Raw genomic sequence first — 15,489 nt, 5'->3', positions numbered from 1 at the left:
AATAAAATAAAAAATAAAATCCATCATTAAATAAATCCGCCATGCTCACAGTATCGGATCCGCTGCCACCGTAGACATAAAGTGCTGATAAAATACTGTGGACCCTGCCCGGGTGGTGGTGTCGCCGCTGCGTCGGACCCTGTGGGGTGGAGTATGTTACTAAGGCACCTAAATCCCTTCATTCAGTGGTGGAGATTTTTTTTAACCCCTTGGATGCTGGACAAGAAAAAAAAAAACAACAAAAAAAACCCAAACCCATCTGAACAGGTGGCCAATCTTCCGGCAGGAGATGGCAGGGATTGTGAAGGGGTTATATATGTAGGAGGATGAGGAGGGGGGACGGAGGGGCGGACACACATTTACAAAATATATATATATATGCTTCTTCATATTTACACACACACACACACACACACACACCGCGGGAGCCCTGCACGTGTGAGGGACGGTGGGGAAGGGGCACACTCACACCGCGGGAGCCCTGCACGAGTGAGGGACGGTGGGGTAGGGGCACACTCACACCGCGGGAGCCCTGCACGAGTGAGGGACCATGGGGTAGGGGCGCACTCACACCGCGGGAGCCCTGCACGTGTGAGGGACCGTGGGGTAGGGGCACACTCACACCGCACGCACGCCCACGCTACTATGGAATGTTTCCAGTTTGGCAAAGAAGAACATTGGCAGTCACGCGCCCCTTACCTGGGGAGGGCGGAGGGTAGGCGGGTACCCACGCCTGATGACTGGCATGAGCGATGCACACAGCCATGCCACGGACACGGGAGCGGCAGCATGGCATGGGGGGCAGCAGGTGAACAGCCTGGCAAACGGGGCGCCCCCTAGACAGTGCACAACCAGGGGCAGCAGTGGGCAGGAGGCAGCACAAGCGGAAAAACATGGAGGGAAAAAAACTAAGAAGCAATGAGATGCCGGCGTGTGGTCGGTTATTGCTTTCTAGTATATGCTTTGGTTTGGGTCCCCAATAAATAAAAGAGGGCGAGGGGGGAAGGCGCAAGCAATCAGCTGGCAGTGGAGATCCGGGCCGACCACCACACACCCAGAGGGGCAAGTCACATACAAACAGGAGCATGGCAGTGTGACGGCACGCCGCCATAACACCTCACACCAGGACAGAGTGCCAGGAGGAGGGAAGGAGTATTCAGGTCAGAGTCCTAGGAGGAGGGAAGGAGTATTCAGGTCAGAGTGCTAGAAGGAGGGAAGGAGTATTCAGGTCAGAGTCCTAGGAGGAGGGAAGGAGTATTCAGGTCAGAGTGCCAGAAGGAGGGAAGGAGTATTCAGGTCAGAGTGCTAGAAGGAGGGAAGGCGTATTCAGGTCAGAGTGCTAGAAGGAGGGAAGGAGTATTCAGGTCAGAGTGCCAGAAGGAGGGAAGGAGTATTCAGGTCAGAGTGCCAGAAGGAGGGAAGGCGTATTCAGGTCAGAGTGCCAGAAGGAGGGAAGGCGTATTCAGGTCAGAGTGCCAGAAGGAGGGAAGGAGTATTCAGGTCAGAGTGCTAGAAGGAGGGAAGGAGTATTCAGGTCAGAGTGCTAGAAGGAGGGAAGGAGTATTCAGGTCAGAGTGCCAGAAGGAGGGAAGGCGTATTCAGGTCAGAGTGCTAGAAGGAGGGAAGGAGTATTCAGGTCAGAGTGCTAGAAGGAGGGAAGGAGTATTCAGGTCAGAGTGCTAGAAGGAGGGAAGGAGTATTCAGGTCAGAGTGCTAGAAGGAGGGAAGGAGTATTCAGGTCAGAGTGCCAGAAGGAGGGAAGGAGTATTCAGGTCAGAGTGCTAGAAGGAGGGAAGGAGTATTCAGGTCAGAGTGCTAGAAGGAGGGAAGGAGTATTCAGGTCAGAGTGCTAGAAGGAGGGAAGGAGTATTCAGGTCAGAGTGCCAGAAGGAGGGAAGGAGTATTCAGGTCAGAGTGCTAGAAGGAGGGAAGGAGTATTCAGGTCAGAGTGCTAGAAGGAGGGAAGGAGTATTCAGGTCAGAGTGCTAGAAGGAGGGAAGGAGTATTCAGGTCAGAGTGCTAGAAGGAGGGAAGGAATATTCAGGTCAGAGTGCCAGGAGGAGGGAAGGAGTATTCAGGTCAGAGTGCTAGGAGGAGAGAAGGAGTATTCATGTCAGAGTGTCAGGAGGAGGGCGGGGGTAACTCAGGGCTAATTGCCCGGAGGAGGGCGGGGGTAACTCAGGGATAATTGCCCGGAGGAGGGCGGGGGTAACTCAGGGCTAATTGCCCGGAGGAGGGCGGGGGTAACTCAGGGCTAATTGCCCGGAGGAGGGCGGGGGGTACGTTGCTCACATCCTCGGGGTCCCGTGTCTCGGTCACAACCCTCACACCACTCGCACGGCTCACACACTGCAGCGCAGGAGACGACAGGAATAAATTAAATAAATAAAATTAAATATATAAACCAAGGTCTAGATACCAGAGCCTGGACTGAACGCACCCCAGCGTGTGCCCGCCGCACATACACACACAGGAGGGGGAGGGGAGGGCGCCGAGTGCTCCCGGCAGGTGAAGGGTTAAACCAGGAGGCCGAGCGCTAAAAAATCATAAAATACACCTAAAAACAAAATCAGGTCTATTGCCTGGTTCCGAAGCTTCGGTGTGACCCTGCACCACGTGCGCGGACCCCGGCCTTCCCACAGGGGGGACGGAGGTGAGAGGTGGGACCGGCCGGGCGCCCGCACACATCCACAGCAGCTTAGATACCGCATGGCACAAATCGCATAACATAACGGGGTCCCCCCTACCTAGCAGACCTAATCTGGGGACCCCCTCGTTTCACGTCACAGATATGTAGTCGCTCCACCTGCTCTCCACAAAAGTCTGGGGGGGATGCACTGAAAACACATATGAGGAGCAGCAATAAACTGGGGAGAGGGGGGTACAATAGTGCACTGAGATTATTAGTGGATCGTCACAAACACTGGGGCGGGGGAGGGGGGCAGGCGTCCCTCTGAGTCATATGGCTTCACTTTACCAAATCAGTCATGTCCTCGCTGTGCACAGGCTCCTGATCGGCGAGGGAGTCCAGGGACAGAGGGGCGGTGCTGGGTGAGGACGTGGTCCCTTTAAGGAGTTTGCGGAGCTTGAACGCTGTTGTGCACACCAGCACCACCCAGTGGTCACAAGGAGTATTAGTGGTGCACACCAGCACCACCCAGTGGTCACAAGGAGTATTAGTGGTGCACACCAGCACCACCCAGTGGTCACAAAGGAGTATTACAGTGGTGTGCAGTCTCCGCTCTGCTCTCCCCAGCACAAGGCACTGAAAGACGGGCACCTTGTCACACGGACGTAGAAGAAAGATGAGGAATGGGCAAGCCATGGGACGGCGCTGTGTGCCATGGCTGGTGAAGATCTGCTGTTAACCTGGGTAGAAGATTCCGGCGCTGGTCACACAGGTCCCATCGGTGGCTCGTGTTGAGTCTCTGCGGCAGTGCCATAGCTTTGCACGTTTGCCCGTCACCCCTCGTAGTCACCTTGCGGTCATGTTGGCCTCCAGTCGGGCCCCTATCTATCAGTTTCTGATTCCTCTTGGGGTCCTGGGGAGTTAAGGTTGAGGGGGTAGAAGGGGCAGAGAGGGGAGATTCCCGCGATTCAGCTGTTACTGGAGACCATGTTAATAACTTGTTCCAGCTTCTGCCGCAGTTTGTGTTTCCGGCAGTAAGAATCGCGGTCCAGGGCGGTGAGGATCTAAAGGATGAAGAGGAGAAGCCATTACCACCCCGCACTCACGGCTCGTCTGTCCATAGTCTTGGTGGCCCTGCACCTGCATTACTGAGCAGTGGCTGTTCTCAGGTACTGCAGAACAGCGCCATATACTGAGCAGTGGCTGTTCTCAGGTACTGCAGAACAGCGCCATATACTGAGCAGTGGCCGTTCTCAGGTACTGCAGCACAGCGCCATATACTGAGCAGTGGCCATTCTCAGGTACTGCAGAACAGCACCATATACTGAGCAGTGGCCGTTCTCAGGTACTGCAGAACAGCGCCATATACTGAGCAGTGGCCGTTCTCAGGTACTGCAGAACAGCACCATATACTGAGCAGTGGCCGTTCTCAGGTACTGCAGAACAGCGCCATATACTGAGCAGTGGCCATTCTCAGGTACTGCAGAACAGCACAATATACTGAGCAATGGCCATTCTCAGGTACTGCAGCACAGCGCCATATACTGAGCAGTGGCCATTTTCAGGTACTGCAGCACAGCGCCATATACTGAGCAGTGGCCGTTCTCAGGTACTGCAGCACAGCGCCATATACCGAGCAGTGGCTGTTCTCAGGTACTGCAGCACAGCGCCATATACTGAGCAGTGGCCGTTCTCAGGTACTGCACCACAGCGCCATATACTGAGCAGTGGACATTCTCAGGTACTGCAGCACAGCGCCATATACTGAGCAGTGGCCTTTCTCAGGTACTGCAGCACAGCGCCATATACTGAGCAATGGCCGTTCTCAGGTACTGCAGCACAGCGCCATATACTGAGCAATGCCGTTCTCAGGTACTGCAGCACAGCGCCATATACTGAGCAGTGGCCGTTCTCAGGTACTGCAGAACAGCGCCATATACTGAGCAGTGGCTGTTCTCAGGTACTGCAGAACAGCGCCATATACTGAGCAATGGCCGTTCTCAGGTACTGCAGCACAGCGCCATATACTGAGCAATGCCGTTCTCAGGTACTGCAGCACAGCGCCATATACTGAGCAGTGGCCGTTCTCAGGTACTGCAGAACAGCGCCATATACTGAGCAATGGCCGTTCTCAGGTACTGCAGCTCAGCTCTTATTGATGCAACTGGGAGCAGAGCTGTAGTACCGACAATGGGCACTAGTCTGTGTATGGAGCTGAGCGGCTCTGGAATCAGACCGCCACAAAAGCTGCAGACAGCGGGGGTCCGGGACCTACACCGATCTGGTACTGACAACCTGACAGCATTGGACAGCCCCTTTAAGACTCAATCTGTATGAGCCCCCCGACATCCGCTCACCTCTTCCCGGTATTTGTTCACATAGAAGAAGAGCTCGCTGAGCGCGCTGAGGGAGTTGAACTCGTTGGCGTGCAGCCGTGACTGCTCCACCAGGTAGGCGTCCATGTCCTGGTCGCTGATTGCAGGCATCTTGTTGATGTCCCTGTAATATCTGTGCGGGAAGATAACCGGGAATGTGACCGGGGTGCAATACCAGATCCGGCCCAGAGGGGCGCTGTAGAGACCACGCATCCCACCCTGCCCTCCACTCACCGCTCCACCCAGGTCTTGTAGTTGGGGATGTCCTTGGCGTACAGGAGCTTGTTGCTTGGCGAGTCCTTCCCGAGGCGGTGCTCGGAGGTGGAGCACGAGTCCATGAAGGTCTGGGCCACCACGGACAGGCAGGCGTCGGTGATGCTGTTCTTGTGGATGTCAAAGACGAACTGCGGGTTCTTTATTACGTTGACCCAGAAGCGGAGCGGCAAGCTAGAAAAGGGTTAAAAATGGAGGCTCGAATCTGCTACGTGTGGGGGAGGGGGTAACCACAAGTGCCGCGCGGCTTCTGGTGCACTTTGCGCTACTTACCAGTTGCTCTTCCACGTGTGCCGGACATCCGGGTCGGTGATCTGCCTCCGGTCCGCTTGCTCGTCTAAAAAGTCAAACATGTACTTGATGGCGAGCGGGAGGGCGCTGCCCCGGTGCGCCGTGCTGAACACCGTCTCAAACAGGTCGTCCACAAACTTCTGAAGAGTTCCCTGTAGGGGGCAGTAGAGGAGCAGAGTCAGCCTCAGTCACCCGCAATCACTGCCGCCATCGCCGGCGCCGCCCTCACCTTTGTGGCCAGCAACCGGGTAAGGTAGATCTCCGACACCATCTTGCTGCCGCGGTCGCCCTCCTTATGGTCCGTGTGGTCGTGATTTTTTACGAGATGCCAGAGTTTGGTGCCGGTTTCTTGGTCGGGGGTGATCATTGGGGCGCGAGAGCGTAAACTGTCGGGGCTGCTGGAGGTGCGGAGCAAACTCTCTGAAAAAGGAAGGAGACGTCAAGTATATGGCGTATACCAGAAACAGCCCGCTATGGCGGCCCGGTGTGAGCGCCGATACCTACCGTACCGACTGAGCGAGCGCGTGAAGGTGAACGAGTTGGTGATGTTGTATGCGGACACCTGCTTGGGGATCAGAGCCACGGTGGACCCGTCTGTGACCTGATGGAGAGAAGCACAAGACATGATGGTCAGTGGACAACCAAGCCCACGACATGGTGGTCAGTGGACAACCAAGCCCAAGACATGGCGGTGAGTGGAAAACCAAGCCCAAGACATGGCGGTCAAAGGAAAACCAAGCCCAAGACATGGCGGTCAAAAGAAAACCAAGCCCAAGACATGGCGGTCAAAGGAAAACCAAGCCCAAGACATGGCGGTCAGTGGAAAACCAAGCCCAAGACATGGCGGTGAGTGGAAAACCAAGCACAAAACATGGCAGTTAGTGGAAAACCAAGCCCAAGACATGGCGGTCAAAGGAAAACCAAGCCCAAGACATGGCGGTCAAAAGAAAACCAAGCCCAAGACATGGCGGTCAGTGGAAAACCAAGCAGAAGACATGGCGGTCAGTGGAAAACCAAGCAGAAGACATGGCGGTCAGTGGAAAACCAAGCAGAAGACATGGCGGTCAGTGGAAAACCAAGCAGAAGACATGGCGGTCAGTGGAAAACCAAGCCCAAGACATGGCGGTCAGTGGAAAACCAAGCCCAAGACATGGCGGTCAGTGGAAAACCAAGCCCAAGACATGGCGGTCAGTGGAAAACCAAGCCCAAGACATGGCGGTCAGTGGAAAACCAAGCCCAAGACATGGCGGTCAGTGGAAAACCAAGCAGAAGACATGGCAGTCAGTGGAAAACCAAGGGCACAACCTGGTCAGGAGGATGGTGGACAAGCGCAGCGCCCTCACCTGATAGTGCGCTAGCGAGTTCAGCCTCTTCCAATCACACTCGATCTTGGTGGTGACGTCCTCATCCTGAAGAACGATGCGGGTGATGCGCCCCTGACGCCACTCTGCAAACAGCCCAGAAGAGAGGCCATATTGTCAGATCTACAATCTACCACCTCCTCCTGCCTCGGCCGCGCTTAGGTATAAGAATTCATGGACTACAACCTACGGGTTATCCACTGCGATCAGGAACGACCAGTGACCTGGAGGAGCTTCCGGTGATGGGCAATGCTCAAATCTTTCATAATTACAATGCTCTGTTCTGCTGTATACAGGGAACACCCCCGCAAGACCCTCCGTATACCGGGAACACCCCACAAGACCCTCCTTATACCGGGAACACCCCACAAGACCCTCCTTATACCGGGAACACCCCACAAGACCCTTCTTATACCGGGAACACCCCGCAAGACCCTCCGTATACCGGGAACACCCCACAAGACCCTCCTTATACCGGGAACACCCCACAAGACCCTCCTTATACCGGGAACACCCCACAAGACCCTTCTTATACCGGGAACACCCCGCAAGACCCTCCGTATACCGGGAACACCCCCCGCAAGACCCTCCTTATACCGGGAACACCCCACAAGACCCTCCTTATACCGGGAACACCCCACAAGACCCTCCGTATACCGGGAACACCTCACAAGACCCTCATTATACCAGGAACACCCCCACAAGACCCTCCTTATACCGGGAACACCCCACAAGACCCTCCGTATACCGGGAACACCTCACAAGACCCTCCGTATACCGGGAACACCCCACAAGACCCTCCGTATACCGGGAACACCTCACAAGACCCTCATTATACCGGGAACACCCCACAAGACCCTCCTTATACCGGAAACACCCCACAAGACCCTCCTTATACCGGGAACACTCCACAAGACCCTTCGTATACCGGGAACACCCCACAAGACCCTCTGTATACCGGGAACACCCCACAAGACCCTCCGTATACCGGGAACACCCCACAAGACCCTCCGTATACCGGGAACACCCCACAAGACCCTCCGTATACCGGGAACACCCCACAAGACCCTCCGTATACCGGGAACACCCCACAAGACCCTCCGTATACCGGGAACACCCCACAAGACCCTCCGTATACCGGGAACACCCCACAAGACCCTCCGTATACCGGGAACACCCCACAAGACCCTCCGTATACCGGGAACACCCCACAAGACCCTCCTTATACCGGGAACACCCCACAAGACCCTCCGTATACCGGCAACACCCTACAAGACCCTCCGTATACCGGGAACACCCCACAAGACCCTCCGTATACCGGGAACACCCCACAAGACCCTCCGTATACCGGGAACACCCCACAAGACCCTCCATATACCGGCAACACCCCACAAGACCCTCCGTATACCGGGAACACCCCACAAGACCCTCCGTATACCGGGAACACCCCACAAGACCCTCCGTATACCGGGAACACCCCACAAGACCCTCCGTATACCGGGAACACCCCACAAGACCCTCCGTATACCGGGAACACCCCACAAGACCCTCCGTATACCGGGAACACCCCACAAGACCCTCCGTATACCGGGAACACCCCACAAGACCCTCCTTATACCGGGAACACCCCACAAGACCCTCCATATACCGGCAACACCCTACAAGACCCTCTGTATACCGGGAACACCCCACAAGACCCTCTGTATACCGGGAACACCCCACAAGACCCTCCGTATACCAGGAACACCCCACAAGACCCTCCGTATACCGGGAACACCCCACAAGACCCTCCGTATACCGGGAACACCCCACAAGACCCTCCGTATACCGGGAACACCCCACAAGACCCTCCGTATACCGGGAACACCCCACAAGACCCTCCGTATACCGGGAACACCCCACAAGACCCTCCGTATACCGGGAACACCCCACAAGACCCTCCGTATACCGGGAACACCCCACAAGACCCTCCTTATACCGGGAACACCCCACAAGACCCTCCATATACCGGCAACACCCTACAAGACCCTCTGTATACCGGGAACACCCCACAAGACCCTCTGTATACCGGGAACACCCCACAAGACCCTCCGTATACCGGGAACACCCCACAAGACCCTCCATATACCGGCAACACCCTACAAGACCCTCTGTATACCGGGAACACCCCACAAGACCCTCCGCAAGCAGAGATCTTCCTCATGTTTGGAACAGAAGCTCCTGCTAGAAGTTTTCCCGCACAATAGTCAGATAACCCTCCCCGCGCCCGGCCCCGATGTCCTCACCGAGGTCCATGTCCTCGGCCTTCGGCCTCTGGGTGTAGGGGATTCCCTTGTACACGGCGTCCAGCAGTTTGTCCTTCACCTGAGTGACCGTGTCGCAGTTCAGGACCTTTACGGGGATCTCGGTGCCGTTCTCGCTGTCTGGACAGATGCAGCTCAGGGTCTGCAAGGGAAGAGGAGTCCGTCAGGGCGATGTCAGCCATCAAGACCGGGCAGGAGACCCCCGCAGGGACCAGCACTAACCAGGACTTTGTAGTCAATCTGCTGGCGGATGAGCTTGTCCTCGCTCAGTGAGTAGCGCGCCTCCCCGGTGATGGCGTCTATAGGTCCCTTCTCCATCTGTTGCTTGATGGCACAGAAAAGCATGAAGAGCGGCTCTCCGGCACATTCCTGGGAAGAAAGGTGCCATATACCATCACCAACGCCCTATATACAGTCACGGTACAACGCAGGGCACCACGTGAGCCGGATAGTGCCACGGATCCGCTCCATGTCCTCACCTTCAGGAACTTATACAGCAGGAAGGTGAACCAATTCGTCAGCATCTTCTCTGCTACCGACTCCGTCCTGCGAGGAAACCGGTAGAAATCAACCCTACAGCTGCCCGAAAACGAAACGTGCATGGGGACCACCCGCTTCCATGTTTTTCCCCACTCACAAGGGTCCTCACCTGCGCAGTAATAGTTTGGGTGGTCCCCTCCTCACCTGCGCAGTAATAGTTTGGGTGGTCCCCCCCTCCCCTGTGCAGTAATAGTTTGGGTGGTCCCCCCCCTCACCTGTGCAGTAATAGTTTGGGTGGTCTCCCCTCTCACCTGCACAGTAATAGCTTGGGGTGGTCCCTCCTGACCTGCGCAGTAATAGTTTGGGTGGTCCCCTCTCACCTGCGCAGTAATAGTTTGGGTGGTCCCCTCTCACCTGCGCAGTAATAGTTTGGGTGGTCCCCTCTCACCTGCACAGTAATAGTTTGGGTGGTCCCCTCTCACCTGCACAGTAATAGTTTGGGTGGTCTCCCCCTCACCTGCACAGTAATAGTTTGGGTGGTCCCCCCTCACCTGCACAGTAATAGTTTGGGTGGTCCCTCCTCTCACCTGCGCAGTAATGAAGGGAATTTTGTTACTTACCGTAAATTCCTTTTCTTCTAGCTCCTATTGGGAGACCCAGACGATTGGGTGTATAGCTACTGCCTCCGGAGGCCACACAAAGCATTACACTAAAAAGTGTAAGGCCCCTCCCCTTCTGGCTATACACCCCCAGTGGGATCACTGGCTCACCAGTTTTAGTGCCAAAGCAAGAAGGAGGAAAGCCAATAACTGGTTTAAACAAATTCACTCCGAGTAACATCGGAGAACTGAAAACCATTCAACATGAACAACATGTGTACCCGAAAAACAACCAAAAATCCCGAAGGAAACAGGGCGGGTGCTGGGTCTCCCAATAAGAGCTAGAAGAAAAGGAATTTACGGTAAGTAACAAAATTCCCTTCTTCTTCGGCGCTCCATTGGGAGACCCAGACGATTGGGACGTCCAAAAGCAGTCCCTGGGTGGGTAAAGAAATACCTCATGTTAGAGCTGCAAAGACAGCCCTCCCCTACGGGGAGGCAACTGCCGCCTGCAGGACTCTTCTACCTAGGCTGGCGTCCGCCGAAGCATAGGTATGCACCTGATAATGTTTGGTGAAAGTGTGCAGACTCGACCAGGTGGCTGCCTGGCACACCTGTTGAGCCGTAGCCTGGTGTCGTAATGCCCAGGACGCACCCACGGCTCTGGTAGAATGGGCCTTCAGCCCTGATGGAACCGGAAGCCCAGCAGAACGGTAGGCTTCAAGAATTGGTTCCTTGATCCATCGAGCCAGGGTGGCTTTGGAAGCCTGCGACCCTTTGCGCTGACCAGCGACAAGTATAAAGAGTGCATCCGAGCGGCGCAGGGACGCCGTGCGGGAAAAGTAGATTCTGAGCTCTCTCATCAGATCCAACAAATGCAAATCCAATTCATATCGATGAACTGGATGAGGACAAAAGGAAGGTAAGGAGATATCCTGACTGAGATGAAAGGGGGATACCACCTTAGGGAGAAACCCCAGAATCAGGCGCAGCACTACCTTGTCTTGGTGAAACACCAGGAAAGGAGCTTTGGATGACCGCGCTGCTAGCTCGGACGCTCTCTGAAGAGACGTGACCGTTACCAAAAAAGCCACTTTCTGTGACAGTCGAGAAAGTGAAAAAAAAACATCCCTCAGAGGCCCCAAGGGCGGCTCCTCCCGAGACAAGAGCGGGAACCCGGCGTCCCACTGAGTCTAGTGAAGGGGGCTGGAGAATGCAAAGCAGACTCCAGCTCCCTGCGCTGACTTACTGTACAGCGTCCCGCCCCTTCCCTGACTGGCAGGGCTGGGGGCGGGAACGAAAGGAAAACTAGGCCGCAAAGCCGGGGACTCGAGTAATAAGCGCGGCCGTCCTATGTGCACGGCCGGCGCGGAAGTCCCCGGCGCACCAGAAGTCCCAGCCGCGCCACAGTGTAAAACACCCAGCAGCGGCCGGCGCGGCCGTTTCCAATACATAAATTCACTCAGCAAAGCTGCAGTGAATAATAGCACAAGCGCTCTGCGCTGTTACCCCCCGGCGCACTAGCACTCCCAGCAATGCTGGTGTGTGTGTGCGCGCTTGCCCGGGGACACAGAGTACCTTAATGTCGCAGGGCCCTGTCCCTGAGGATACTCAGCTCCAAATCCAGCAGGTTCTCTGGGTCTGTGGATGGAGCCCGGCCTCAGGGTTTGGGGGCCGGTAAGATCCCACTTCACCCAGAGCCCCATCAGGGGGATGGGGAAGGAAAGCAGCATGTGGGCTCCAGCCTCCGTACCAGCAATAGGTACCTCAACCTTACAAACCACAAGTGGGGTGAGAAGGGAGCATGCTGGGGGCCCTATATGGGCCCTCTTTTCTTCCATCCGATATAGTCAGCAGCTACTGCTGACTAAACAGTGGAGCTATGCGTGGATGTCTGACCTCCTTCGCACAAAGCAGAAAACTGGTGAGCCAGTGATCCCACTGGGGGTGTATAGGCAGAAGGGGAGGGGCCTTACACTTTTTAGTGTAATGCTTTGTGTGGCCTCCGGAGGCAGTAGCTATACACCAATCGTCTGGGTCTCCCAATGGAGCGCCAAAGAAAGTTTGGGTGGTCCCCTCTCACCTGCGCAGTAATAGTTTGGGTGGTCCCCTCCTCACCTGCGCAGTAACAGTTTGGGTGGTCCCCTCCTCACCTGCGCAGTAACAGTTTGGGTGGTCCCCTCCTCACCTGCGCAGTAATAGTTTGGGTGGTCTCCCCTCTCACCTGCACAGTAATAGCTTGGGGTGGTCCCTCCTCACCTGCGCAGTAATAGTTTGGGTGGTCCCCTCTCACCTGCGCAGTAATAGTTTGGGTGGTCCCCTCCTCACCTGCGCAGTAACAGTTTGGGTGGTCCCCTCCTCACCTGCGCAGTAATAGTTTGGGTGGTCCCCTCCTCACCTGTGCAGTAATAGTTTGGGTGGTCCCCTCCTCACCTGCGCAGTAACAGTTTGGGTGGTCCCCTCCTCACCTGCGCAGTAACAGTTTGGGTGGTCCCCTCCTCACCTGCGCAGTAACAGTTTGGGGTGGTCCCACTCTCACCTGCGCAGTAACAGTTTGGGGTGGTCCCACTCTCACCTGCGCAGTAACAGTTTGGGTGGTCCCCTCCTCACCTGCGCAGTAATAGTTTGGGTGGTCCCCTCTCACCTGCACAGTAATAGTTTGGGTGGTCCCCTCTCACCTGCGCAGTAATAGTTTGGGTGGTCCCCCTCTCACCTGCGCAGTAATAGTTTGGGTGGTCCCCTCTCACCTGCGCAGTAATAGTTTGGGTGGTCCCCTCTCACCTGCGCAGTAATAGTTTGGGTGGTCTCCCCCTCACCTGCACAGTAATAGTTTGGGTGGTCCCCTCTCACCTGCGCAGTAATAGTTTGGGTGGTCCCCTCTCACCTGCGCAGTAATAGTTTGGGTGGTCCTCCTCTCACCTGCGCAGTAACAGTTTGGGTGGTCCCCCTTCACACGGGTCCTCACCTGCGCAGTAATAGTTTGGGTGGTCCCTCCTCTCACCTGCGCAGTAATAGTTTGGGTGGTCCCTCCTATCACCTGTGCAGTAATGGTTTGGGTGGTCCCTCCTCTCACCTGCGCAGTAATAGTTTGGGTGGTCCCTCCTATCACCTGCGCAGTAATAGTTTGGGTGGTCCCCCCTCACCTGCGCAGTAACAGTTTGGGTGGTCCCTCCTCACACGGGTCCTCACCTGCGCAGTAACAGTTTGGGGTGGTTCTTGCTCTCCAGGTTCTTCTCTATTAAGTCGCTGAGCAGCTGCTTGAGGAGGACGGTGGCGTACTCCATGCGTCCTTGGAGGAAGACCATCACCAGCGAGGCCACGTTGCCCCGGTCCCGCATGGAGAAGCTGCGCTGGTTTTCCAGGGTGTGAATGAAGGTCAGGAGGAAGGTTTTATTATTCAGGAGCTGGCCGAAGAGCCTCAGCGCTTTCTCCACATTGGGAGGGATCTGCGAAACATAAAAATGACATATTGAGGCGGCGAAACGAGATGCTGGATCAGCACGGCCTCCAGAGCTGAACTCGGCAAACCTCGCCTCTGGCGCCTCTTGTGATTAATATGTGCCACGCACAATATTGCGGCAGGTAGGGCGAGGATCTGGCGCCTCTTGTGATTAATATTTCCCCACGCACAATATTGCGGCAGGTAGGGCGAGGATCTGGCGCCTCTTGTGATTAATATGTGCCACACACAATATTGCAGCAGGTAGGGCGAGGATCTGGCGCCTCTTGTGATTAATATGTGCCACACACAATATTGCGGCAGGTAGGGCGAGGATCTGGCGGCCCGGGGCTACTGACCAAGCCACCGGACCAGGGTCCTGCGAAACCAATACTGGGAATAACTCACGTCCAGCTCTTTCAGCACCGGGTGGTCTTCAATGCCGGGAAACAGGACCCGCATGGCGTACGTCTTGTAATCCAGAAACGGGATCTTCACGCCGTCCATATTATTGGTCAGTTCATTGATGTCCGTCTGGAGCTCTGCAAATGCTGGAAACATGAATAGATGGCAGTTGGTGACCAATATGGTTGGCAGTTGGGGACAACATTACTTAAGTGGGTGTATGTGCCCCACGTGGCATCGCGGGCAGCAGCTTACTCCTCCCTCTCCATCCGGAACACAGGCCGGGCCGAAGCCTGGATGCGCACAGGGATCGGAGGGGAGGGAGGACAGGAAGGGTTGTCATGAGGGCACGATAGTTGGAAACCATGCAAAAAGTGCCCCAAAAAATAAAAAAACTGAGCTGTATATAGAGGCGCACTGAGCTTGGGGTGTTCTGTATATAGTCTCCTTCCACCTGTAGGGTAGCATCTCTCAGCGCCGCTCCCGGCGCCTGCCGTGCCCTTGGGATGCCGGAACGGACAGCTGCTACTGTCTGCGGGGAGCGCGCTGTTATTGTATCCAATCTGACTAATGAAGTCCCAGGAGGGGGAAGATGTCAGTGACAGATGTGCGAGCAGCCGAAAATCCTGACTGCAAGAACCACACAGGCCGGGCACGTGGCACCATACTGGCCACAATGGCCGCTCCCCGACCTCCTCCAGATCCCCAAAAAAGGCAGTAAAAATAGAAACCGTGACGCCAATCCTTGCACCCCGGTATCTCGGTGAATGGCCATCAACGTGTCGTAGTGACGCCAGGCACGTGGCACCATACTGGCCACAATGGTCGCTCATCGACCACCTCCAGATCCCCAAAAGAAGTAGTAAAAATAGAAACCGTGACGCCAATCCTTGCACCCCGTTATTTCAGTGAATGGCCATCAACGTGTCGTAGTGACGCCGGGCACGTGGCACCATACTGGCCACAATGGTCGCTCCCCGACCACCTCCAGATCCCCAAAAGAAGTAGTAAAAATGGAAACCGTGACGCCAATCCTTGCACCCCGTTATTTCGGTGAATGGCCATCGACGTGGCCAATCGTCTCATCAGTCCCCCCTGCATAGTGACGCCGCTGGGCACGTGGCACCATACTGGCCACAATGGCCGTTCCCTGACCACCTCTACATCCCCATAAGAGGCAGTGGATACGGTAAAAATGTAAACCGTGACGCTAACCCTTGCACCCCGTTATCTCGGTGAATGGCCATCGACGTGTTGTAGTGACAACGCCGGGCACGTGGCACCATACTGGCCACAATGGCCGTTCCCCAACCTCCTCTAGATCTCTAAAAGAG

The 15,489-nt window shown here is 55.6% G+C and overlaps 1 protein-coding gene across 1 annotated transcript in view; it reads right to left on the bottom strand.

The window, feature by feature from the left end:
- The window catches only part of PLXNA3 (plexin A3), a 130,808-nt gene that overhangs the window by 59 nt on the left and 115,260 nt on the right, over positions 1-15,489 (bottom strand). Inside the window, exons 21-32 of the mRNA XM_075324609.1 lie at positions 14,159-14,301; positions 13,501-13,757; positions 9,712-9,778; positions 9,455-9,601; positions 9,215-9,374; positions 6,912-7,015; positions 6,073-6,169; positions 5,798-5,988; positions 5,551-5,720; positions 5,239-5,451; positions 4,987-5,137; positions 1-3,693 (exon numbers count right to left, since the gene is read on the bottom strand). The exon at positions 1-3,693 is cut by the window's left edge and continues 59 nt beyond it. Coding sequence (XP_075180724.1) covers positions 3,598-3,693; positions 4,987-5,137; positions 5,239-5,451; positions 5,551-5,720; positions 5,798-5,988; positions 6,073-6,169; positions 6,912-7,015; positions 9,215-9,374; positions 9,455-9,601; positions 9,712-9,778; positions 13,501-13,757; positions 14,159-14,301 — 1,796 coding nt within the window. The 3' untranslated portion in view covers positions 1-3,597. The remainder of the gene's footprint in view (positions 3,694-4,986; positions 5,138-5,238; positions 5,452-5,550; positions 5,721-5,797; positions 5,989-6,072; positions 6,170-6,911; positions 7,016-9,214; positions 9,375-9,454; positions 9,602-9,711; positions 9,779-13,500; positions 13,758-14,158; positions 14,302-15,489) is intronic.

This window comes from Anomaloglossus baeobatrachus, chromosome 9 (assembly GCF_048569485.1).
Source record: "Anomaloglossus baeobatrachus isolate aAnoBae1 chromosome 9, aAnoBae1.hap1, whole genome shotgun sequence".
NCBI classification, from domain to species: domain Eukaryota; kingdom Metazoa; phylum Chordata; class Amphibia; order Anura; family Aromobatidae; genus Anomaloglossus; species Anomaloglossus baeobatrachus.
This window is presented reverse-complemented; position numbering and strand designations above follow the sequence as displayed.